The following is a 27,095-nucleotide window of genomic DNA, read 5'->3' on the forward strand; positions in this document are numbered from 1 at the left end:
GTGGCCACTGCAACTGGTGCCCAATGCTTTTTGATTGGTAGAAACACCCAGAAGACTCAATCTTAACAGAATATATATTAAGCAAAAAGATGCCTAATGTGAAGCCACGTGGTGGCTCATAAATAATGAAGGTTTATTTTGCAGATAAAGATAAATAACCAAATATTTAGTATTAGGTAATATGGCTTCTAGCTATTCAGACAGCAACACCACAGCCAGGAGCAGCATGTGCTATGGGTCTTGGATGTTGGGCAGGCACTGGCCTCAGTGAATTTCTTTGTTTCTTCTAAGGAACCAAAGGAGGAAGAAAATATAAAGGCTATTCTGCTTCCTCTCAATTACTCAAAGTCCTTTCTCTGAGTAAATGTCACAAAATTGGGAACATCAGGCTAATACATTCAGGGGGTCACTGGATCAGCTAATGACCAAAGACCACAAGAGCAGGCTTCCTGTGTCACACTCTAAACCTGGGTTTCTCCACTTCAGCTCTGCTGACAGTCTTGGTGGACCAGCTGTCCAGGGCATCACAGGATGTTTAGAAGCATTCTTGGCTTCTGTTCACAGATGTCAGTAGCAGCCCCCCACTGGGGACAACCCAAAATATCTCCAGTCACTGCCAAATGTCCCCTGGCAGTCAAGGTCACCTAGAGAACTGCTGTTCAGAGCCATCTGCAAGGAGAATCTCATGCTCACTTGCTAGACCCCATGACCTCAGTGCTGAAGGTGGGGTAGCTTAAGTAACAGCTCACAGCCATGCAGAACAGCCATGCAGGTAGTTTATTTACACATTAACTATGTGACTAGCCATTGCTAACAGAGTTTAGAATCCCATAACAGCACTGCTGATGATAGTTCTCATTCACTTTCAGATCAGCATGGACCAGAGAGGGAATGCAGCTCCACTGGGGGTTTTAAAGTAACCTTGTTGTTTTCTTACTATGTTTCCATGGCAAAGGGGGCAACATTTATTGAGATGTAACCCCCATTAGCTTTTTTGTTTAATGTTATTGTATTTTTTTAATCTTTTTTTTAGTTATAGGTGGACATAACACCTTTGAGCCACAACCCCAGCCTCCCACATTAGCTTTCTGTTGTTGTCTTTTTTAAGGTTATCAGGGTGAGAGATCTATTATAAAGGGAAAGTCTGCACTCAAGTGAGGGTGATCACAGGGCAAGAACCCCCAACTAGCTTTATTAAAGCATAAGTGTCAGTAAACATTGGAATTAGCTCCTAATTTCTCCAAACTTCTGTTCCAGCCCAGCAGTGCTCCAGCTGTGTCTGCCTAACTGACACTGGAGGGGGCTCCCAGTCTGTAGCATGTGCCCACAGGTAATGGTGGCTGTTGATGAAGTGTGTGTGGTGCGGGGGATAAAACTCTAGTCTCTAACACCATTACTGACAGTGCTATGGAAATAGCAGCTCCTAGCAGCAGGCAGTGTCTTGGGTCAACTTCCTGAAGCACTGTCAGGGCCTATTGTTATCAGCATAAAGAGCTAAATTATGTTGCTACTGTGTGCTGGAGCTTTCAGAAAACTCAACAACTGCAATAATTTGTATCAGGAATTTCTTCTGGTTCTAGTGATAAACCAAATCTTCTGAGAAGCTGGGAAACAAAACAAAATAAAACAAAAGGTGAATTTAAAAAAATGAACATATGGGGCCGAAATGTAGCTCAGTGGTAGAGAACTTGCTTAGTATACGTAAGGTCTTGCGTTTGATTCCTGCACCTCAAAACAAAACAAAACAATCAATCAAACAAACAAACAAACAAACAAAAAAACCCCACTAAAAAACAAAGAAGCAAAAATATAACAGTGACAATGCTCAGCAGTAGGGATAAAAAGCTACCAATGTGAGGCAGCAGCTACCCAGATAGTCCCTAGACACGCACAACTGTATGTTACTCCTAATCCACCAGGAAGTTCTCCATATAAGAGCACAGGCTTGTTCTGCTGTTCCCAAAGTGCCTTCTTACCAGAAGATTCCACAGTTCCACACCCACATCAAGACATATGGGGCTCTTCAAAATAGAACTCTCAGCAGAGGAGCAGCAAAGCAAGTCTGAGGTCTAGCCAAAGAACCAGAATCTGAAGGACTTGTATAAAAGACATCTAAATTCTATCAATTTTAGGAGTCCAAAACTGAAATGGCTTTAAGGAATTATGATAATAAAAGCAACAGCAGCTGACACTTGCTGCAGGTAGGTCCCCAGCAAGCAACCAGTAAGCAGCTCCTGCGGGAGGTCTGACCTGCATAATCTCACTGTATCTCCACGGGGCCTGGTGAAACATGTTTCTTGACAAGTACTTTGTAGATGAGAAAATGGAGGCTTGGGAATTTGACCAAGATTACAGTCAGTGGAGTCACGATTCATACTTAGAAATTCTGCCCTGCACAAATGCATTCTTTGCCTTCACAGGCCGTCACATTGCAGAGAATGATATTCCATTGCCTTCTGAGGCATTGGGCTCCTGTGCCTATACCCTTACACTACAAATAAGACACCTGAGGCTTAGACTGTCAAAGTAATTTTTTCCTCAAAATGTTGTAAACTATGTAAGTGAGACTAAAGCAGAACCTATAGTAAAATTCTATCAATCCAGAAACAATTCTTTTGTTATAAATTAGTTCTTCTTAATGACCAAGTGACAGGGAGCACTAGCACCCACAGAGCATGCCAGTGCTGTGATCAGTGCCCCGTGGCATCAGCTTGGCCAGCACTTGTCCCACATTCCAGAGCACGGGGTAGCAGCCTTCCCTCAGCAGGTCCTGGGCTTCTTTCTAGAAGAACTACAACTTCTGTTTAAGATGGAATCTGGCTCTCATGGCCAATGATCTGTCCACAGGGACAGTGACAATTCAGCAGGGCCATTCAGCAGCCCCCTGTGAGGAAAAGGAACTCTGATCCACATCCTAAATGCTAGCAGTTCAGTGAGGACCCTCAGGCCCAGATCACCATGGACCAGAGCTGGGGAGGCACTGGGTCACTGGTGGCCAGGCAGGCCTGAGGCTTGTCGGTGGGAGGATTCTTGGTATGGACCCCAGTTTCCTTCCTCTGTCTCCTAACTCACTGCCAGGCCATTCTTGATGGGTCAGGCTGCGCCTTAACTGGGAAGAGGAATAAGCTAGGAGACGGTGCCACCTGGTGACCGCAGGCAGAACAGCAGCCACGGAAGCCCCAGGAGACACTGGTGGTTTGTGCATGCAGGAGGACACAGCCCTACCAGACTATGCTTTCAGGAGATGGTGTGCCTGGCAGCTTTGGATCATCTCCTCATGGTTAACACCTACTACTTGCAGGTTGAGCTGTGTATTCCCTCTGTGGACGGGGGACCATATCCCTCATCTTCTGCCAAAGCAGCAACAACTGGCGGATTTGGCTCCTCTCATCTACAGAAAAGACAGCTCTGACACAGCAAACACAGCTCTGCTCTGCAAGCCTTTAGGTGTGAACCCAGGGCTGAGCAGCTTCTTCAGGCCTGAGGTGGCAGTGTTATCCTGGGATCCTGCGTGACCTGCTGCTGGGCACTGGACACCACAGCAGGGTGGCTCTGTCTTCTTACTCACTACATTCTACATCCTTCAGGGCACTGCTTCTCTAAGTTCTGCATCCAGCAGAGTCGAGGTACTATATTCTGGACAGACCATGTGCCCCTCTGCCCCTTGAAACTGGTTTTCCCCTACCTGGAAGGCACAATCACTTCCCTTTGGCCAAATGCCACATGCTCTCAAACACTGCATAAAGGACATGGAGGGAGAGTTCTGGAGACAGGAGGGAAGGCTCCATGTCACAGCAGAAACAGATGAAAAAGAACATCTGATCAGAGACAGCAATGCCATCAGAGTGCTATGCTCTCAGCCAAGGCTGACAAGAGGAAAACTAAAGCCACTTTCCTGTGGTCTCAGAGGAGCCATGCTCAGAGAAGCAGAGGGCCAGAGTGTGAAGCCAACACGCCAGGTCCCTCTCCCCACCCCTCATTGCCATTGGTCTGCTCACAGGGCTGGTGGTGTCTTTTCCGAGGCTACCCTTGCTGTTGAGGCTGCCAATCTCCGTCTGTGAGCTGGACTGCGACATCCCCTCAAAGAAGGGCCTGCAGCGAAGAAGCACAGCCGGGGTCAGTAGCCATCGTGGCTCAGAACAGCAGCTCACGAGAGCCAAGCAGAGCCAGTGCTCAAGGCAGATCAACAGCCTGGGCTTCTAGGAAGCCCACCCAGTGAGGAAGGATGCTGTGGGGGCGGAGAATGGCACCTGGGTGGAGGGACTTCCTAAGAATCCAATCAGAATTTTGTCAATTAGAGGCAAAAGTGATCTCTGCCTGGGATTTGGAGGTTCAGAAAGGATGAACAACTAAGATCCCCTGGATGGGAACAGTGAGGGTGAATGCAGGGGGCATTATGGCTGAAGGAGGAAAGGTGTCAGGAAGCAGCTATGGAGGAGCTCTGGCCTCACTTGAGCTTTGGCTTTGGGGTGCTGAGGATGCTCTCCGTCTCCTCCATCTCAGGGCCGCTGTCGCTGGGGTTGTACATTTCCAGGCTGTCATACAGCTCATCCAAGTCCTCCTCCACCTCCCGAATCTGCTCCCGGGACACATGCTCCAGCCCAAAGCCCACCTGTGTGTAGAAAAAGGATCTTTGAGGGGTTCTTCCTGTTAAAAATTATGGTAGCAATTCCTTTCTTCTGGGCCACATGTCAACTGGCCTGCGTAATATGCCCTCTAAAAGGATATGCCACAGAGTCACACTTGGTAGAATAGTCCTGATGTCCTCTTGTGGTCCAACCCTGAGAGCAGGGATGTAGTAAGGACACCTTCCCCTCTCAGGTCTCCCTGTCATCTATAACAGGACCCTGCACCAGGAGGAAAACTGAGTGCTAATATGCCTCTCCCAAGAAACGGGCCAAGAAAACCCAGAAGCCAGGTTCATGTGGGCGACTAGTTCTGCCTTCCCCTGTGGTCCACAGAAGGACAAAGACCTACTCTCTGAACAACTTTCACCATTATCCCCTTTTCAGTCCACCGAGGCAAAAAGTGAATCTGTGCCTGGGACTTGGAGGTTCAGAAAGGATGAAGAACTAAGATCCTCTGGACGGGAAGAGTGAAGGTGGGTGCTGGGGGCATTATGGCTGAGGGAGGAAAGGTGTCAGGAAGCAGGCTATGGAGGAGCTCTGGCCTCACTTGAGCTTTGGCTCAAATGCAGAGCCCTAGAACATCCATAACCCAGAAGAGATGGCTTTTCTATCAGTGGTCCATTCCTGGTGGCTCAAGAGCTAACCATGGAGGACTTTTGATCTTGCAGGCTGGCTGGTGCTCACTGACGTTTCCATTAGGGGATGAGAGAAAATCAACAGCAGCAGCTAGATTTGTTGCTGACATCCCAAGCCAGATGCCCTGTATTAATTAGTGGCTGGACACCACTGTGCTGTCTCCAGACACTGCGAAGCTGCACATGAGGTGTGAAGCTCCTCCCTCTTTCCAGGAGTGGAATGTCTTGCTTAGCCTCCCTCTCCCTCAATGCTTTACTAGGCATGCCAGGAGGCAGACTCCCAGTGCTACACAGGAACAAGGTGGGGAGCTCCAGGAATTCTACTCACCATCAACCTCAGGGGCAAGGGGCCATACCTCATCAGAAACTTTGAACCGCTTTAGGAGGGCCACAAACTTCTGTTTGATGTTAGGTTGCTGTGGAGACAAATTGCACAGTAATTTTCAAATGACATTCACTGGTGGTCAGTCCAAGGCAACAGAGCCCATCCTTGCAGGGAATGGCGAGAGGACAGGAAGAGACGTCTCCTGGCCTCAGCACTGAATCCTCCCAGGGAAGACAGGCCCAAGCACAGCCAATCATAGCACAGGTCCTAGAGCCCTATGCGCAGCTTTGAGAGGAGGTTCTGTCTGTTCCCAGGTTTCCATGGCACCCTGACAACTCCCAGGTGTGTACCGCCAGCTCATCCCTTGCTCTGGTGAGAGTCCTGTCATATACTCAGTCCCTAGAATGACATTTGTCCTCTTCTTGCATGTGCAACCCCAGTCAGTGACATCCCAATCTGCCAGTCATTGAGTCCAAACCTGGAGTGCCCTCCAAGCCCACGCTGGCCCACTCCGGCTGTCTGGTCAGCACCTGTGACACCACTGCCTTCACCCAAGCCTTTTCTAGCATTTCCCCAGGGCCACTGTATCGGCCTTCGTCCTTCCAGAGGCAAATCTGATCATGCTACCCCACTCTGGCTGGCCTGTTCTCTGGAACAAGGCCTAGGATCAGGTCTGTCGGTGTCCAAGGGCAGTCTTGCCTGTCTCTAGCCTCACCCACTCCTCATCCCTGGCCCAGTGGCAGCTTGCTGCTGATGCCTGGAGAATACCGTTCAGCCCCACACTGCCTCTGTGCACAGAGTCTTCTGCCTTGAACACAAGTAGTCCCCAAATCCACCTGGTGATGGTGTATGTGCCCATCTCTTGGCATCTCATCTGAGACACTATCAGATGTGGTCGCCTTCCCCTTAGTGTCACGACTGTCTCTTATGTGAGTTCAGCCTCACAGTGCCATCCTGCTGTGTTGTAGCTACTTGCAGAGATGAGTGTGAGCAGACATTGGAGCTCTCTGACAGCACTGACCAGCCTCACTGATCTCTGTCCCGTTTGGAAATCTAGACTTAGTTTGTGGACATAAGTATTTCTTGCCTGAATGAGACTCAAACTGGGGATGGACGCAACTGATTTGCAAATAAAACTGAAAGGCCTTCAAAGAGGGCAGAAAGGGCCTGTACCCTTGAGTTCACAATGACAGGAGAAGCTTGACTATCAGCACAGTACACAGATTAACATCTGGAATGTGCTCTTGGTGGAGAGAGAAGGTACACTGAGGAAAGCAAGCCAAGGGCAATCGCTGAGAGTCCAGAAACACAACTGGAGAGTGCCTGCCACATCCAGAACCATCCCTGGGGGAGGATGTTGACAGGGAAACTGATCTCTGGTTGTACACCGGGGGACACTATGGCAGGAAACATAAGAAGAGATGACTCAGAAAGCCCAGGGGCACCCTTTGTGGGCCTCCTGGTGGCTACAGAGTAGGAAAGAGAAAAGCCCAACCTAAGGAGCTTCAGCCTCTCCATCTTCTCAGAGTGTTATGGAGGGAGGGGCTAGGTTGGGGCTCTGGGTGCCTGAGGTACTTAAGTACAATGGGATAAGGGAGCAGTTCTCCTGTTCCCCAATCATTGATGTGGAGGGGAAATCAAGGTCACTTTGTTGAGGGTTTGTATGGAAACACAGGCCCGGGGGCTCCTGAGGCTGCCTGCAGAGGTGATGGCCTTGTTTCACAGTGGGTTGCCAGGCTTGGATACACCTCTGGAAGGGCTGACCTATGCTCTACTCCAAAGGGAAAGGGCCCCTCACTCTCAGGGTGTCAGTCCCTAGGCTGGCTCTGCACTCAAGAGAATCAGAATGCCTTTGGGGGAAATGAAACTGGGAATTTCTCTCCTAAAACCCCCTGGTATTCCTGACTCCTGCATGCTGGAACAGGGCCTTCAGGATCAATCAGAGGTCCCTGGAAATTTTGGATCTTAGCTTCTCTGTCTAGGACTTGAATTTTACAAAAATTAGGGACTCTTGAGGAAACCTTCTGCAGGAAACATAATCCAAAGGCATTTGTTTTCCAAGGTTATGGATCCATGAAGCAGAACTATATATTTATATCTATTTCTAATGTAATCAAACCTTAATGAACCCAGCTCTGGAGTTTGCAGGTAGTTGTCTATTATTTCTGGGTAAGTTCAGTAAAGGACAGCCTATCTGCACTCCCTAGAGATAGCTGGTCTTCTCTCTGTAGCACCTGCCTGGAGAGGGGAGGTGAGGGGTCTGAGTATTTTGCCCGCCCCCCACTCCCCCAAGCACCTGTTTTCCAACTCTGGAAGAAGTGTACTCCGCCTTTCTTCTAGACTGCAGAACCTGAAGCCCGCACTGCCCTGTCTGCCAAAGTGGCTTCCTACCATGCTGCTTCTTAGTGGGCAGTGGGGTAGGGACTTGGGGCTGAATGGAAACCTTGATGAGATAGCCCTGAGCTGACAGATTTTCAAAAGCCCCACTAGATCTAAACGCACCACTCCCCTCCCACCTGAGATGAGGGCCTCGGCTGCACCACCTGGGTGGCTCACCCTCGTGATGGCTGAGGTTGAGGTCAGCTTCCTTCGGGTCTTCTTTACTTTCCGTAGATCTTCATCTTCATAGAACAGGTCCTAAGTGGACAGGGGATGGAATGAGGCCATGAAATCCCAGAAGCTTCTCAGGTACTTCATAGAAAAGGCCGTGGGAAGCTACCTGCCCATGCAAGGGATCATCACTGCCTTCCTGCTCTGATGAGAAGCTTTCCTCCTCTTCCTCAGAATAGTTGTCAATATCAGGAGAACGATCTGGAACAGACACATGAGTGAGACAGACTTGCCCTGGAACATCTGCCTAAGAGACTTTGATGATCAGAAGGCAGCACACATGGGCTGCAGAGAAGAGGAGGGGAGGCCCATGGCCATGGCCACACTATTTCCAGGGATCTCCAAGCTTCTCTTGCCTGGACACATCTCAGGAAGGCCTTGCTAAGCTTTCCCAGGACAGAGATCAGGGGACAGGCACCCTTGTTTCCCATGCGTCCCCAGACACTGCATATATCTCACCAGACAGCTTGGACTTGATTCCTTCATGGTCAATGGGCTGGCTGGACAGTGAATAGATCTTTATTTCTGCCACTGGCACTGAGACGTCCTTCACATTGCTGTGCAGGCCCAGCACCAGAGCGCCTTCGTGAGGGTGCTGCATCACCTGCGAGCAGAGTGGCAGTGGAAGCTCCTTCATGCAGGTCACAGGGCTGTTATTTTTATTAATACAAATGAGCGAGCAAGCCAGTGACAAGGGCATTCTGCTGACACATTTTCCTTCTCATTTCTAAGTCAACACCTACTGTACTCCTACTGCCTTCAAGCTTTTACTTTAAAACTATTGCCAAGCCGGGCAAAGTAGCGCATGCCTATTGCCCCAGCTACATGGGAGGCTAAGGAAGAAGGTCTTGAGCTCAGGAATTTGAGGCTAGCCTAGGTAATGTAGTGAGGTCCCATCTCAAACAAAACAAAACACCCAAACCAAACAGCTATCTCCAGAAGTGCCAGCCACTGGTCAGGGCCATGTACTTACAGCTGGTAATCCAAGCCTGAGACTGAAAATGGTTGTTAATCCTTAGGGACTGCATGTTAGCTTAAGTACTTCACAGACAAACTAGTTCTCAAGGCTGGTGGGGCTCATCCTACAAGTGGTGGTCATCTGACTCTGGCAATGAGGAATAAGGGTCAGAGAACAGGGAAATGGCAGGATTTGACAAAGTGGGGAAAATGGGGTGTTGGCATTAATCCACTGACCCTCAAATCTCTCACTTTGTTATAAAATCTGAAGAGGACAGAAAGATGGGTCAGGACTATCTCACATATTCTACTAGGACACAAACTTTTCCCTATTTAATTTATTAAAGTACCAAAATAATTTTTAAAACTAATGTGCAGCAATGGTTCATGAGGCTGAGGCAAGAGGATCTTGAGTTCAAAGCTAGCTTAAGCAACTCAGCCTAAGCAACTCAGCGAAACTCTGTCTCTAAATAAAATGTTTTTTTTTTTTTTTAAAAGGGGGCTGGGGATGTGGCTCAGTAGTTAAGTATCCCTAAGTGGTTCAACCCCTGGTAACAACAACAAAGAAAAACCTGACTTGCAGCTCCTTTCTCCTTAGATTTTGTTAGGGCTGAGGGGATTCACCTGGCACACAGGAGAACTGCACAAGCAGCAAAACGCTGAAAAAAAAAAAAAAATGGGAGCCTCCTTCTCCCTGTTGGAGAAGGGAATTAGAAATGTGGAAGGGGATAACTGGAAAAGCCCATGGCTATGCTGGAACCGAAGCTACCATTGTGCTCATGGTGAGAGGCCAGATGTGGAAGGGACATGGTGCAGGAGTGTCTGCGAGCACACATGCACACACACATGTGCATGCACGTGTGCAGAGGCAGCGGGAGCAACAAGGCCCATGCATGAAAGCCAGTACATCTTGGTTTTTAAATACCATTCTCCACTACAAAAAACCCAGGACTTCTCAGAGGATGAGTTCATTCCAGGGGTTGGATTAGGGAAAGAACAAGATGAGCTTGGAATATTTTGTGCCAGAGAGAAAAGTATGTGAAAAATGAAGGGCCATATAAAAAAGGGCATGAAAGGCAGCTTTTAGGGGTTCCCACTGGCCAGATCTGAGACAAATGGAATATCAAAATAAGTAAGTATGTAGTAGCATATTAATTCCCATCAAATAAATGTCCTTTTAGGAACCCACCTGTATAACTGGTACAAATAAGTTAATCAACTGGTAAATAGGGGGAGAAGAGAATGCTCCATCTTATAACAGAAGCCAACTGGTAACACAGGAGGAAGGGTAGGATTAGATATTCACAGTTCAGCAGGCATCAAAGTACTAACCAGTTTAGGCAGGAATCATTAATAGATGCTCAAACTAGTTGGTGAAAAAGATAAGTTACATAGCCTCAAAATAACTCTACATAGAATATTTTTTGTTAATAAATACAAAATACTTACTCATTAATTTTATAGTGGAAAATCCTGGCAGATACCATCTTTGCTCAGTGATAAAATTTATTACCACCAGTCAAGGCACAAATCAACACCATGCAGCAACCCTACTTAGGTAGGTAATTCTGTCAAAACTGCACAAACAGAACCTAATCTTGAGACAATGGTAAGATAAACCTGACTGAGGAACCTGGACTCTCAAACCCAGGAGGTCATGAAAGACAAGGAATACTGGGGGACTCCACATGCTGAAGGAGGGCAAAGAGACACAGTGACGAAACACAATCTGGACTCCTAGATCAGATCTCAGGTTACTGAGACATTCAGCACCATCTGACTGGGGGCTGGGGTGAGACAGTGTCAGTGTCCTGTTATGGAGGCACGGAGCTCGGGAAGGAGAGCATCTTGTTCTTAGGAAATTAACCTAGTGCACTAGTAATGTGCAATGGGGTGGCCACGCCTGCAACTTACTCTCAAATGGTTCAGAAAAGAAAGTGATACACACAAAGGGACACAGGATAATAAGGCAATGGTGGTAATAAGCTAACAAATTAAGAATCTGGGTGAATTTGGCACAGGAGAATTCTTCATAATATTCTTTATTTTTTTAAAGTTAGAACTGGACAAGGTGGTATAAGCCTGGAGTCCCAGCTACTTTGGAGTCTGAGGCAGGAGGATCACTTGAGCCCAGGAGTTTGGGGCCAGCTTGGGCAACCTAGTAAGACCCCATCTCAAACAACAACAACCACAATCACCACCAACCACCACCACCACCACCACCACAACAAAAGAGAGAAAAAACTTGTGAAGAAGAAAGTGATAAAAAGAGGTATACCCTGAATTTCCAACAAAATAACTTACAAAGTGAAATTGAACACCTGCCTGCAGACTGGGGAAATCACATGCTGGGCATGAACAGCTGGGCCCTGCGCATGTCCTGGCTCTCTGACCTACAGGCCAGCAGTTTAAGACTACTCTCTGCTCACCTCTGCCATGTTGATGAGTCCCACAGCCAAGGTCTTATAGCCCAAGATGGTCCGGTTCTTGTACCGCTTCCTCCTTTGCAACATGATCTGCAGCTTGTTGGCATCTCGCTTAAGGAAATGAGGGTACTAGGAGCACAAACAGAATCCAGACAGTTGCTAAGCCACCGTGTCTTGGGGGGTGCGGGGGGTTGGAGTCCTGCTACAGGACACAGCCCTCGTGTGCTTTGGTTTCTACCATCTGTGCAGGGGGTGGTCAGGGGAGAAAGAAGTGCTGGAGGGCTGGCTCTGCCTGGTGCCTGGCTCCCCAACAGTTCTAGGCTCCACACAGTTTCAGAACTGCCTCTCCCCTTGCCATCTGGTCAGGTGTTTTCTCCATGCTTTTCAATGTGGGCTACTGGGATAACGGTGAGAGATGTGCCAGGGGGATGAGGAAGGGGAGGATGTGGATCACAAGGGGTAACAGAAGACTGCTGGGCTATGTGCTGTGGGTCACTAAGGAGAGGGGTGAGTGGGTGGCAAGGCACAGTAGATGGCTATGGCTTTATCTAAGGCAAGGGAAGGAAGCCTGAGCTGCAGCACACGTCTCAGCAGCATAGCCTGTCTGAGCACACCACTGTGGCAGACTGAGGGACTGCTCTGCTCCTGTTGGGGAAAGCAGTTTCCAGGTTTGAGCACTGTTTGGGAACTAGACTGGCAGTGGCATGTTAGACTAAAGAGCTAGAAGATTCTTACCTGAAGAGAGAAGGTTAACTGGAGCTCTGTCTCCACCAGGCCACTAGCTGGCAGGATGATCTCGTTGGAGCGAAGTATTCTTTTTGACCCCTGAAGCCATGAAAAACAACTTCTAAAGGCTACAACATTCTCACTCCAAACATTTCACCAGTTTTAGCTGTACTTATTTGAATCAAGCCTGACACACGCAAGCCATACCTGTGCAGGGCTTTCCACTGGCTTTCCCTGCACCTGGAATGTTCTTCTTCTAAGCATACACACAGCTCTCTCCCTCTAAATCTGTGCATCTTGTCCATTGGAGCTCTCTGACCACCATATGTAATTTGTTAATTTCCTCCATCCAGCACTCCTCACCCCTTATCTTACATTATTTATTTACTCACAGGACATTTCACCTTCCAATAGCAGCAGCCCTTGTGCTATACACATCTGCAAACATTTCTTTTTTGGGGGGTGGGAGTACCAGGGATTGAACTCAGGGCACTCATCCACTAAGCCACATCCCCAGCCTTATTTTGTATTTTATTTAGAGACAGGGGCTCAACAAGTTGCCTAGTGCCTTGATTTTACTGAGGCTGGCTTTGAATTAGTAATATTCCTGCCTCAGCCTTCCGAGCTGCTGGACTTAAGGCACGAGCCACTGTGCCCAACTGGTCTCTGGAACTTTTTACATGCTTCAAAAATTACTTAGGGTCCAAACAGCTTTGTTTACATGTCAATATTTACTACAGTATGAATTAAAGCAGATATTTTAAAGTATGTATTAGTTCATTTAAAAATAACATAATGAGTGCTTGGGGTTGTGGCTCAGGGGTAGAGCGCTTGCCTAGCATGCACAAGGCTCTGGGTTCAATCCTTAGCACCACATAAAAATAAATAAAATAAAATAAAGGTATTGTGTCCAACTACAACTAAAATATAAATATTAAAAAATTAAAAATAACACAATGAACAGATTGCATATTTACCAACAGGTATTTAATAAAAATATATTTTCCAAAACCAAAATAATTTTGTGAGATGGCACAGGCTTTTAAATTACATTTTTATTGGGATATAATTCAAATACCATAAAATTCACCCATTTAAAGCACATAATTAATCATCAGCACTGAATCAGAACATTCTCACCACTTCACAGAGGCATTCTCCAGCCACTCACCTCTCTTCCCTTGCCCTGTGCTGCCATTTTTCTACTTTCTGGTTGCAGGGCTTTTCATATATTCTATATGTACTTTCTCATTCTAGTCATTTCATATAAATAGAATCATATAATATGTGGTCATTTGTAACTGGCTTCATTCACTTAGCATAATGTTATTTTATTTTATTTTATTTTTTTTGTAGTGCAGGGGGTTCAAACTCGGGGCCTGATACATGCTAGGCAAGTTCTCTACCACTGAGCCACACCCCCAGCCTTATTTATTTATTTTGAAATAAGGTTTTGCTAAGTTGCTGAGACTGGCTTTGAACTTGTGTTCCTCCTGATAGCCTCCGGGTTTCCGGGATTACAGGTGTGTGCCACTGCAGCCAGCCCAGCTAGCATAATGTTTTGAAGGCGCATATTTGTTGAATCAAATGGATGTATCTCATTCTTTTTATTGCTAAATAATATTCCACTGTATGAAGAGACCCTATGTTACCTATCTACTCACCAGTTGATGGACTTAGGTTGTTTCCACTTTTTAGTACTGTGAATAGTGCTGCTATGGACATAGGCATATGTCTTGGGTATGACCTGGAAGTGGAATTCTAGGTAACATGGTAATATTTTGAGGAACTACCAGACTGTTTTCCCAAGTGGTTGCACTACTTAACATTCCCAGTAGAAATGTATGAAGGAGAGGATATGAAGTTACATTTCTGCAAATCTTTAAAAACACTTTTTAGTTGTAGTTGGAATCAATCCCTTTATTTCTTTTATTTTAAAATATTTTTCTGCTTTATCTTTATTTATTTTATATATGGACACGATACCTTTATTTTGCTTATTTATTTATTTAATATGGTGCTGAGAATAGAACCCAGTGCATCACACATGCTAGGTAAGTGCTCTACCACTGAGCCACAACCACAGCTCCCTATTTATTTTTTTATGTGGTGCTGAGGATCAAACTCAGTGCCTCCTACATGCAAGGCAAGCGCTCTACCCCTGAGCTACAGCCCTAGCCCCATGAGGTAGCCTCTTAAAGGTTAGTTGCAAAGTAGAATTGTAAACTATATCAATAAGACTTTTGCATTCATATATCAAAATCCAATCAATTAATGAAAAAAGGACATCAATGGAAAAAGTAGGAAATCTGAATAAACTCTGTGACTTAATTAATAGTACTATATTAATGATAGTTTCTTTATTTCTTTTCTTTTCTTTTGGTACCAGGGATCGAGTCCAGTGGCGCTTGACCATTGAGCTACATCCCCAGCTCTTTTTCGTATTTTATTTAGAGACAGGATCTCAGTGAGTTGCTTAGGGCTTTGCTAAGTTGCTGAGGCTGGTTTCAAACTTGTGATCCTCCTGCCTCAGCCTCCCAAGCCCCTGTGATTACAGGCTTGCGCCACCATGCCCAGCTATGATAATTTCTTAGTTTTGATAAATGTACTATGACAGAGAAAGATAAATATTGGGAGCAACCGAATGAGTGGTACAGAAACTTTTTGTACTAGCCACCCCCCTTTTTAAAGATGGACACAAAATCTTTATTTATTTTGTTTATTTATTTTTTATGTGGTGCCGAGGATGGAACCCAGTACCTCACAAGTGCAAGGCAAGTGCTCTACTGCTAAGCTACAATCCCAACCCTGCCCTGCATTTCTTTTGTACAGTGAGAATTATCTTAAAATAAAAAGTTAATAGTAAATTCCAATCAATCGATCTGTTCTTTTAATGAATCTTTATCCAGCTTGGTTTCACAGCCTCATGCATTGGTCATTTGGAAAATGCTGATTCATTCAGTTATGCAAATCCTTTGTGAGAGACAATTGCCTTATATAATCAAGATCATTAACACCTCCTCTTTTCTCCTCACAAAGCCTTTAAGAATCTGGAAGCTGTTAGATTTACAGTGACACAGGCAGGTTTTTTCCAAAATTATGAATTTCACTTGAAAGCTCAAATTTTATTGTTGGCAATGATCCCTGGGTGCCTCCTTGAAGCCACAGACCCACCTTGCTGGTTATTGAGATCCCTTCCAATTACTTGAGTCTCAACAACCAGTTTGAGACTTTCTTCAAGTAGAAAAAAGTATCCTGTGAAAAAGCAGCAGAGTTGATAGGCATGTGTCACTGTGCTTCCCTGTGGCCTGCAAGTGTACCCTGCACACTGCCTGTTTCATCACAGTAGCACACAGATGTGCATCAGGGTTGGGTGACAGTAATTTGGCAGTTTTTACACCTTCCTAAGGGACATTCATTCCTAAGTGAAGCTGGCTTTCTCTTAATTTTGCATGTGGTGGTATGATTGTTTGGATGACTGTCCCCCCACCCCCAAAGGCTCCGGTGTTAAAGGCTTGGTTCCCTGGGGCACTACTGAGAGGTGCTCCTCCCCTTGAGCTTCATCCCTAGCCCTAGGCTCCTCAGTCAGGGATTTTTTGCCTGACTTTGAGGAGCCTACCCACTGCCCCCAGGCTCCCACTCCTATATTCCTAGTGCCTGGAACAATATTTGGCATATAAAGAGATGCTCAGTAAGTAATTATTAAATGAATGAATAATCAGGTGACTAAATAAATGTATGTGATAATATCTGTAGTTACTTTCAGTTGCTTGGAAGTAAAATAATAAAAGAATACCCAGCATATTTACAGTTTTTAGTGTAATTTATAGAGTATTAAACATCTAATTGGGAAATAAAATAAGTAAATTTTTTTGGCAAAAGGATTTAACTGCAGAAAAGGCAAAAGCAACCAGGGAATGCTGAAAACCATACCAACAGTGTTTGGAGGGAAAACAACAGCTTTCAGCAAAGGAAACAACTCTTGAAAACTGGAACACTGCCTGTGACTTAGAAATGGGGACAAAACCAGGAAAGGAGGACAAGATGCTAAAAGCTTCCCCTTCACATCATTTCTCTCTCACATTTGTTTTTTCCAACACACAGTGTCTGGGAATGCTTCACAGATTTGGAAGGACATATAATAGGGAATCAGAATATAAGGTGGGACATGCAGGAATCCACAAAGAATGCTGGAAACAGTTCAAGTTTTCCCCAAAACAGGACCAAAAGGACCTGAGGAGCTCAATGTATGATTCCCACACTGTGAGGACCTCGGATGGGGATTTTAATGGAGCCAGTATTAGCACAATAAATTTCTGCCAACAGTTGCACCAGCTAATAGTTGGTTAGTCGGGAGTTGCCATATTTAGCTCATCATTTTTCTTTCTTTCTTTCTTTTTTTTTTTTTTAAAGAGAGAGTGAGAGAGGAGAGAGAGAGAGAATTTTTAATATTTATTTTTTAGTTCTCGGCGGACACAACATCTTTGTTGGTATGTGGTGCTGAGGATCGAACCCAGGCTGCACGCATGCCAGGCGAGCGCGCTACCGCTTGAGCCACATCCCCAGCCCTAGCTCATCATTTTTCAATGAATATGATTCAGTAAGTACACCATCCTCAAGCTGAAGAATTCAGTCCTTACTTAATGACTGCAGAGGCACTTTGGAATCTCACTAAGCTCCAGGGAGTCATCATTAGAAAGGCTTTGTGGAGGAAGGTCTGTGTAATGGAGTTTAATGAAACAAACTGCAGTCTCTGGTTTCCAGTCCCAGCTCTGCCACATGGTTATTAGCTGGCCCAGGGAAGCTCCTCCACACCGCTGCAGCTATTCCTCCTTCTTCTTTTCCTGAATTCAGGAATACTTAGAGTATGAACACTGGTGAAGTATCTGAGTTCCTTGAGAATACTGAATTAAGTGTTATTAAGTATAAGGAGTTAAATGTTATTGTCCAGAAGATAAATATCCCAGCACATGTTATACTGCCAGTTTCTTCCACCCTATGGAAAACCTCCAATGTGCCTCCTGACCCCGATGTCCTAGGACTAAGACAGAAACTGGCAACAGCCACACTAGTCATCACTGAGCAGTTCATAAAACACTCTGGCCTCTCTCAGGGGCCCTGGCAGGCAGGAAGGGCACTTGTGTGAGAAAGTAAACTGAAAGGAGGTAAGTGCCATGCTAAGAGGCAGAACTGAGACTCAGAAGGTCGTGTGCTTAGCTGAGGAAGAGAGATATGTGGCCCCCAGGGGCTTTCTGAAGCCCCAGTAGTGGGCAGATGGCCATCCGGCTTCCCTGGGCCTCGAGCACATACTGTCCAACTCACCTGCAGCTTCACCGCAATGACCACTGAGTTAAGATCTTTGTCCATTTCTTTTAGCATGACAAGCTTCTTCAGGGTCAAGCTGAATAGCCTAGAAAAATACAGAGAAAGAAGACTGTGTCAAATACAAGGAATTTATGAGGAATTGAGTCTGATGGGAGGACCTGCTCTACCAGGAAAGAACGTGAGGAAGCCACTCTCAGTCCACAGTGTTCCCCTTCAGCAAAAACATGTCCCTTTATTTGATTTGTATACTTGAGAAGTGAACAAAGGCATGTTATTACTCCATTAATCTCTGTGCAAGCCCAACTACCCCAAGCCAAAGCCAACAAGCTCAGGGCAGGAGGAGGGGGGTGGTGCCATTATTTGCCCACCCAGGTCTTCCTCCACCTGCCACCTAGGCACACCTGAAGCCTTCATACATGGGAGTTTTGACAACGTGGAGATAATCCACACGAACACATCAGAGGACCACCTGGCAGGACATGATTTAAATGGTCACAAATTCACTTGCACCTGAATTTTTTTTCTAGAAAACCTTCAGGGCCGCATAAGAAAACTGCCTTTGACTAAAAGTGATAGGATCACCCTCTGTCTGCTGTGGCTGCCTCCTGGCAGGGCTACCCTGTCCTCCTATAGGAGCTAGGAGGCAGATCTGGGTGCTGCTTCTCACTTCCAGTCACAGCAGCTAGAGTCTTCCTGTCATCTCCTTGGCAAGGTACCAGAGAACAGGGACACGTAAGGGATGCTGATGCCCAGAGACATGACAAGGCCTGGGTTTCAGACTCTATTTATGTTTGCTCTCTCCCCAGCTGTGGCTCTCTGGGCCCATCTCTTGTTGTCCATCCTTGTACCTGAAGTCCAGTCACCTCTTCAGCTAGCAGTGCTCCCACCAGCGAACACCTCCCCAGCCAGTAGTGGCATCCTCTGAGATCAGTCCTGCTGGTTCAGCCACAGCCACGTGGGTCCACACACTTGTCTCCCAAATCTCTCCCTCTTGCCTGCAGCATCCCAGGCTCTCCCTTCCCTTCAGAATACAGGTGTCACCCCCTCACCCCTGCCCCGACCCCAACCAGGCTCTCCCTATGCCACGTGTATCAGTACAGTTCACACATTGGTAACTAAGAAACATAGTTGAACCTTCATGGTTAGGAAGGAAGGGGAACAAGATGGGGATAAGCAAATGGCGACTGCATGTGCCCAGTTTTATTTCTCATTTGAGGCTGCTAATTATGAATGCTGCTGATGGGTTAGGTTTATCTCTGTTTCACAAGCAAACATTTTCCACCTCCAGACTGATCTGCTGGTGTTGAATAAACTCACTGTAAGACAAAAGCTCCCAGGAGTGAAACTGGGACACATGTCCGTTACTTGCTCTGCACCTACTCCTCTGCTCTCTTATGTCTCATGGGGCTCTGGGCCAGCCTTCCTCACTCATGATATATGATATTGTAGGATAATATGGCAGAATTATGTTAGGAAGGAAGAACACATGGCAGGCCAAACAAACCTTCATACCACAGCACCCAATAAAAACAAGAACCAGGAAAGGTCCAGCACCTTAGGTAAGGCAACAGCTAGACTGGATGTCTTTAGTGTTGGCTGAGAGATGAAACCCAACACAGTGATTTTCTAAAATTTTTTTTTTTTTTTTTTAGTTGTAGATGGACACAATATCTTTATGTGGTGCTAAGGATTGAACTCATACCTCACATGTGCTAGGCAAGCGCTTTACCACTGAGCTACAATTCAGCTCCCTCCATAGTGATTTTAATACCATTGCAAACAGTATGGTAAGTTTTTTTTTGTGTGCGTGTGTGTAACAGTATTGACTCAAGGGGTATCTGAGGTCTCCAACACGTTCTAATTCTCCAAAGCGAAAGAACAACCCTGTCACTCCTTAAACACCTCCCTTGCCCCAGCAGCTGCCCCACATTTCACTGACTCATTCAGCCTTCACCATGATTCCAAAGGCTGGGTATTGTGTCCATTTTACAGATAAGGATGCTGGGAAGAATTAAGAAACTTGTCCAAGGTCACATAAAAAGTATTTGAGCAGAGATGCAAACATAGACCTATCCTGGTCCAGCCCCCAATTTAAGTTTTCTCCAAGATCTCACATTTAAACACATTTTTTAGAAAGACTCCTAACTATAGTTCTGAGACTGACAGAGTCAGGAAAGTCATTGTGACTGAAGGTGTCTCAGGGTTAGGAGGCTGAACTAGGTATCCACCCAGGGCTTCTGTCAGTCCATGTGTCACTGGCAGGAACCTTTCACGCACTTAGGATGCAGCATTCAAAGCCTGAGGGGTCCTGACACTTGACACTGATGAGATCCTACTTAGATCAGTTTTTCTACTCAGTAAACAACTTTGCACTAAAATTATGAAGACTGACAACTCCACAAGTAGATGAATATGTGCAGCAACCAGAAATCCCATATGTGGCTTAATCCCATTTTAAGGCACAAAATGGTATGATTACTCAAGACAGCTGCGTGGAAGTTCATGACTAGATGTTACATACACACACCTCCTCCCATGACTGCTCCCAAGAGGACCCCAGAGAAACCAAGGCACAGACCACAAAGATAGGCACAAGAAGATTCAAAGCAGTTTCATCTACAATAGCCCCCAAATAGAAAGAATCTCCATGGCCACCAACAGAAGAAAGAACAAATTAAAACATGGAATAGAAAAATAACAGAGTACTGAGGCCTGCAAGAACACGATGCTGAGCCCAGAGCCCGGTGCAAGGCTGCACACAGTATGGCTGCATCCGTGTGAAGTTCACAAGCAGGGGAGGTCAACGCGCAGCAACAGAGCACTGGAGCAGGTGGAGACACTGAATGCGAAGGGACACAACGGACTTCTTTGTGGTAACTAGTGACACCTGTGTGGTCATGTGGGTATAAACACAAGCAAAACACATACTGAAAATCCATGAACCCATTGTATGCCAACCACACATCAATTAAAAGAGGGAGAGACAGGCCAGAATCAGGGCCCTAGAGCCAGATGGACTCTGCTTTGAACAGCAGCCAGCTAGGGACTGTTCTAGTCACTTGTGATCCAGAACAAGAACTGAATTTACACTCTAGTGAAAGGGCACAGTCAATACCCTATCAGCATAATAATTAAGAAAAGTATGTAGCAGGAAGACTGTGAAAACAGCCAGGAGAGGGGATGCAAGGTGGGGCAGACAAGGTGGGCTGGTAGGCCTCCCAGAGAAGTTCCAGGTGAGGAAGAGGCCACACTCCAAGGACTGTCTGCTCACCAGGCCATGGCAAGGAGGCCAGTAGGACCCAAGCCAGAAAGGGTCACATAGCCAACCCAGGGCTCTGTGAGTCAGACTGAAGACTTGACTACCACTCTGTGTGGGAGGCCAACCTTACCGGTGACTGAGTTACACTCCCCAGCTGGGTGCTGAGGCGTTCAGTCACAGAAATGGGTGTGTCTTGCTACAGCCCCATGGTGAAGCTATGCCCACCTGTTCCTTTGTAATATAACCCCTTGCCCTGTTTAGGATAGAATCTTCCATGGAAGTGCCTTGTGCGTGTCCCCTTCTCTTACTGTGCCCTTGGGTGTGGCCTACCCAGGTGTCAGTCAACCTGCTGACAGTGGACATCATGAAGACAGACTCAGCACCCTGAAACCTGACCCCTTGCCTCATTTGAACAGCTTCTCCTCAATAAAAGGGGTCAGCGCGTGCTCTCTCTCTCTTTCTGCAGACCTTTAAGGTCAGAGGAGCCATCACAGCGACCCCAAAGAAAAAGGTATTTGTGTCTCTTGTGTGGTTATTTCTTGCAGCCCAGTTAGCCCAGTTTAACTAGAGTGACCCCTGAGCCTTTTAGTCGTGAGAACAGAAACCCGGCAACTCTGCAAAAGATGGGGGGGGGCATCACTAGCTCTGAGAGGCAACTAACATGTTTTACATTAATTTGATCATTCTAGGAAAACAAACATATATCAATGAAAAAAAAAAATAAGCAAAAGTTGTGATTGGCACTCTGCCAAAGAAAGTCCACAGGTAAAAAGAGGCTCACACAATCAGTCACTAGGAAAATACCAATTAGAATCACAATGAGACACACTGCACACTTTCCAGGATGTCTACAACTTAAAAGACTGATCACACCAATGTTGGTGAGGATATGCAACTGCTGGAACTCCCCCAACACATAAAACTATATGGTCGTTTTGGAAAACAGTATGGCAGTTTCCTAAAAAGTTATTTCACTTCTAGGCATTTACCCCAAAGGAAATATATATGTCTACACACACAGCTGTACCCAGACGTTCATAGCTGCTTTATGGAGGCCCTAAGCAACTTGGTAAGACCCTGTCTCAAAATAAAAAGGGCTGGGAATGTGGCTTGGTAATGAAGCAACCCTGGGTTCTAGTACTGCAAAATAAACTACAAAACCCCTGCAAAGCTGTGTGCAGTGGCACATGCCTGTAATCCCAGAAGCTCAGGAGGCTAAGACAGGAGGATCGTGAGTTCAAAGACAGCCTCAGCAATGGTGAGGTGCTAAGCAACTCAGCAAGACCCTGTCTCTATTTTTTTTTTTTTTTTTTTTGGTGTTGGTGCTGGGGATTGAATCCAGGCTCTTGTTTATGTGAGGCAAGCACTGAGCTATCCTTAGTCCCTTGAGAACCTGTTTCTAAATAAAATACAAACAAAAATGGAAAAAAAAGGAGGGGGCTGGGGATATGGCTCAGTGGTTGAGTGCCCCTGAGTTCAATCCTTGATTAAAAAAAAAAAAGCCCTGCAAAACTAGAAGTGACCAAATGTCCATCAACAAATGAGAGGATAAATCAATTGTGAACATCCCAAATGGAATACCATTTGGCAGTAAAAACTTCGGACGCACCAACCACATGAGTCTCAAAATAATTTTGAGTGAAAAGAGCACACAAAAGGGTACCAGCAATACTCTAGACAATGGAAGCTAATCTACAGAGAGACAGGAGGCATATCAGTGGTGGCCTAAGGACAGGGTGTGCAGGAGAGTGCTAACAACACAGGACAGGCCTCAGACTGCTACCCATGACTGGGCCATGACAGGTATTTGGGCCCCTGGGTTTAGGGAGGATTAATGCAATTCTAGAATTCATGCCAGCAGCTCACTGTTCCTGAACTGCTTTTACCAACGTTTTAGGCAAACACCTGCTTTCTCTGTGCAGTGTGTAATTTTGGCACGTGGGAGACAGAGGGCAACTCCCTATGCAGCTCTCAGGAAAAACCTGGGCAGGCACCACTTCATGTGCTGTCGCATCTGCTGCTGGAGGAACTAGTGTCTCAGGGGATGCTGGCAGGCCCTGCCTGGTGAACCCAAGATCTCCTCCCTTGGTTGCCAGAGTCACGTCCTTTGCTGAAAGAAACCACAGCTGTGGGCATGACTAAATTCCAGGTCCTGAGTCCTCCTGGTGAATCCCTGTGGTCTTGGAGACCCCTGAGACAAGGCTGGGATGGGAAGAAACACTAATCAAAGGACACTTTTGGGGGTGATGGATATGTCCATTGTCTTAGTGTGTGATGGCTTAATGGGCTGTATATGTCAGAACTTATCAAACTGTATACTAGTTTGATGTGCAGTTTCAATTATACAATAAAACTGTTTTTGTTTGTTTGTTAAAAGAAGTGTACTAGAAATTAGCTGCTTACCCAAAGTCTCTTCTCCCCTTCCTAATTAATAACAGAGCAGTGATCTTTGACTGAGCATACTGCCTCTTAGAATAAAAGCCCTAGCTGCCCAGCTTCCTTTACAACAAGGTGAGAACACTGACTACAACATGGCAAATGAAATCCAAGTAGAAGGATTAGATGGGACTCCTGGGGAGGTCTTTTTAAAGGGAGCTTACTCCCCAGCCAGGGCCTCCTCTTGTCCCTTCTTCTTCTGCTCTGCAATGCAGCTGATGGCTGGAGCTCTGCAGCTAATTAGGGCCATGAGGAATCCATGACAATTCAAGTCATGTGCCAGGAAATGTGAATTAGAAAGGGTGCCAGGAGCTCAGTTGACATCACAGGCTGTCAATGCTGGATCACTCCTGGAGTGTTTACCTCTGGATTTCCCATTTTTATGTAAGAAAGAAATGAAGAGCTATCGTATATAAATGTCTTATTTGGAGCTTTTCTGTTAAAGCAGGTGAGCCTATCCTTTAACATACCAGGAACCAATTCTTGTTTAGTGCTAGATCCCAAGTTTCTAAACACTTTTAAGAGAAATGTGGCTGAATTATTCCCATAGTCCACTTTAAAGGAAAAGAAGCAGAATCTGAAGGGAAAAGAGATCTTCTCCAGGAGAACCCATGCCTGGCCTTCCACATTTCCAAGAGCTCACCCAGAAGCTGCTGCGGGAGAGTCAGTTTCCTGGGACAACCAGGGAATGTGGGTACAGGCTGAAGGCTCCTCTGTAACTCCCCTCCAGCCACAAAATGTATGGCTGAGTTCTCCAGCTGATCCACCTTGGACTGCTGGTGAAAGTGCCCTGGAACTCAGGCCAATGATCTGCCTTTGAAGTAAAACCGAAGGCTACAGGACAGCAATTCAGAGGCTTTCAGGAGGCAGTCCAGGTCATTTGGCTTAAAAATAACTTTTCTCTCTCTCAAGGTATTTGGAAAATGATGTCATTTATTTTCTCCTCTTAAAACTCCATTTAGGAGCCAGGTGTGGTGGGTGGCACAAACCTGTAATCCCAGTGACTCAGGAGGCTGAGGCAGGAGGATTGTAAGTTTGAGGCCAGCTTGGGCAACTTAATGAGACCCTGGGTTCAATCCCCAATATTGCCAAAAATAAAAACAAAACCCAACACATCTCTATTTGGAAACCTCAGTCAAGGTTCTCAATAATAAAACCATCACAGACCAGCAGGTCACAGTCCCCTGATCACCCAAAGGGGTCTTGCCTTCTGTATCTTGCTGATTCCTGAGCCACCCCTTGCTTTCTTTGTTGTGTATTCTTTGGTTACCCTTGAGCCTCAATTTTTTTTTTTTTTTTTTTTTTGGTGCAAAACTAAACCAACAGAGTTTTTACTGGGCAATATTGTGATATGGCTTGAGAGAGCGCTCAGCAGCAGGGTCCTGGCAATGGCAGCCTGCATAAACTCTATCCTTGGAGTCACAGTCATTGTCTCGTCTCCTTCATTTGTTTCTGTTTCGGCCTTCCTCTAGTTTGCTGGGCTTCATGATCAACCTTCCAGAAGAGCAGTGCCTACTAAAGTACATACTAAGCAGGCAGGGGGTGGGGCCTGTCCTGTCCCCTCCCTCCCCACACCCAATTCACCCTCTCTCACCCCAGGGGACCCCTCATTGCCACCAGGAGGCTCAGAGCTAGAGCAACCCTGATGGAGACCACACAAGCCCTCTCCACCCATTCAGTGGACATTCCTCTCCACTGAGCTCTGTGCCAGGAGCAGGGCAATACGGAGAAAAAAACTGCAGCATGTTCTCTGCTTTTGAGCATTTATAACCTAGCTGAGAGGACAGGATTTTAGTCTATCAGTGACTTAGCCAGTGAAGGTGACAGCACATAGTGAGGTGCTGACTTACATAAAGGAGGTCACCCAGGAGCTGGCGGAGGCTTCAGTGAGGGCCTATTATTTGGGCACAAGCAGATTCTCTTAAGGAACTGTTTTCTTTAGACCCTATTAGACAAAATCTGAAGCAGTTAGGCTGCCAATTTGATAACTGGGAAAAAAATATAATGACAAGGACCCTGAAACCTTCTAAATCATTCTAGTTTGTGCTTGACTATAAGGTAAAGGAGAAACAGCCTTAAAAAACATCTACAAATGATCCTCAGCCTGCATTTTGCCACTGTTTCAAACCCACTCCCTTGTGAATCATAACTAGAGATGTTGGGCAAGAGAGAGAAAGTCCGTCCCCCATCTCCTTTCCCACAGCACATCAATGAACAGTGAAGTGGCCACGAGGTGAACATAAAAGGGGGGAAGAAGACAAAGAAAGATATAGATGAAATAAAAGATGGAACAGACAGTTTCTGAATCAAAATGATAGTCCTTTTGAGACCAAAGCAGATAAATGTAAGAATAGAAGACAAGTGACCTGGATATTCCTTTGTCATTCCCCAAAATGGCTGCCAAATGAGCAAGTCCCTTTTTTCTCCACATTAGTGATTTAAACACAAGGTGGGAAGGATAAGCTCTGCCTTCCCTCTACACAGCAAAGACGGGAGATAAACAGGAAAAAAAAAAAATCATAGGAGAGCTTTTCCTTTGTGAAAGCAATGTTTATTTCTAGAACTTTCTACCTTAACAGGCACTGTAACCGTTTGAAGCTGGAGTGAGCTTCCGCAACAATCACATGAACAGGTAAATTTCTGGGCAGTGTGCTTTTATTGCTTATGAAGTTACCTCAATTCATGGCGATATTGAACTCATTACTTTATGTGAAATAGTATGATTTTGACTGTCAAACAATGAATTAAAGTATGATTATGATTATTATTATTTTTTAATCCCTGCCTTTGATGTACCCCTTAAATAAACCACTAGAGCCATCTTCTTTTGTCTAGCTCCAACTCTTTTTTTTTTTTTAAAAGAGAGTGAGAGAGGAGAGAGAGAGAGAGAGAATTTTTAATATTTATTTTTTAGTTCTCGGCGGACACAACATCTTTGTTGGTATGTGGTGCTGAGGATCAAACCCGGGCCGCATGCTTGCCAGGCGAGCGCGCTACCGCTTGAGCCACATCCCCAGCCCTAGCTCCAGCTCTTGTGTGGACTGGATCTATCAGGGGCTCCACTTTTGAAAAAATATTTCTGACTCTTTGGCTTTTTCTTTTTATTTACTTATTTATTTTTTGCATTATAATTCTTAATACACCATTATACAATAATTTATCATATCTCTGATTATATATAAGGTATGTTGATTATTTTTAAATCAGTAAACTTGAAGGATTTTTCAAAAACAAAGCAACTAAAGGTCTAATCCCAAAATTGTTCCAATGAGGGGAAAATCAGAGAATGAGAAAAAGACTTGGAGCCAAACAAAAAAATAGAACTGTGAAACATGCTTAGGCATTTTTCTTTCCCAGGCCATCACATGTGAATTCCTATGAGGTGGAGGGACAGAAGGCAGTATGTATACACTGAATGTTCAGCTATTCGGCATAGGATTATTTTGGGGGTGTCCACGCCAATTACTTGCACAGACCAAGAACATTTACAAAACCTCCTTTCTCTCTCTGCAGCATCCTTGATGACAGCCTTCTGGAGGAGAAAACAAGCCTCAAATGTGCATGGCAAAACCAGACTCTAAAATTCTCAGGCCCAAAGTAGCTCCTTTAGACTGCAGAAGAGACTCAAGTGCAAGCTTCCTCTTCCACAAAACAGAACTGCTGAGGAATATGAAAAGCTCACATCTGCAGACTGCAAAGCCTGGCGTGTCAGAAGTGCTCAAAGATGTCAGGAGGTCCCTCAGCCTCAGCCTTTGCTGAATAGAACCT

At 45.7% G+C, this 27,095-nt stretch overlaps 1 protein-coding gene across 2 annotated transcripts in view; it reads right to left on the minus strand.

Moving 5' to 3' along the window:
* Positions 1-27,095, minus strand: part of Pacs1 (phosphofurin acidic cluster sorting protein 1) — a 131,349-nt gene that overhangs the window by 16,595 nt on the left and 87,659 nt on the right. For both annotated transcript variants that reach the window (XM_078045545.1, XM_078045546.1), the window contains exons 2-10: positions 17,630-17,717; positions 12,317-12,406; positions 11,585-11,710; positions 8,658-8,802; positions 8,308-8,399; positions 8,145-8,225; positions 5,620-5,679; positions 4,452-4,612; positions 3,999-4,092 (exon numbers count right to left, since the gene is read on the minus strand). In XM_078045545.1, coding sequence (XP_077901671.1) covers positions 3,999-4,092; positions 4,452-4,612; positions 5,620-5,679; positions 8,145-8,225; positions 8,308-8,399; positions 8,658-8,802; positions 11,585-11,710; positions 12,317-12,406; positions 17,630-17,717 — 937 coding nt within the window. The remainder of the gene's footprint in view (positions 1-3,998; positions 4,093-4,451; positions 4,613-5,619; positions 5,680-8,144; positions 8,226-8,307; positions 8,400-8,657; positions 8,803-11,584; positions 11,711-12,316; positions 12,407-17,629; positions 17,718-27,095) is intronic.

Source organism: Ictidomys tridecemlineatus, chromosome 4 (assembly GCF_052094955.1).
Source record: "Ictidomys tridecemlineatus isolate mIctTri1 chromosome 4, mIctTri1.hap1, whole genome shotgun sequence".
NCBI lineage: Eukaryota > Metazoa > Chordata > Mammalia > Rodentia > Sciuridae > Ictidomys > Ictidomys tridecemlineatus.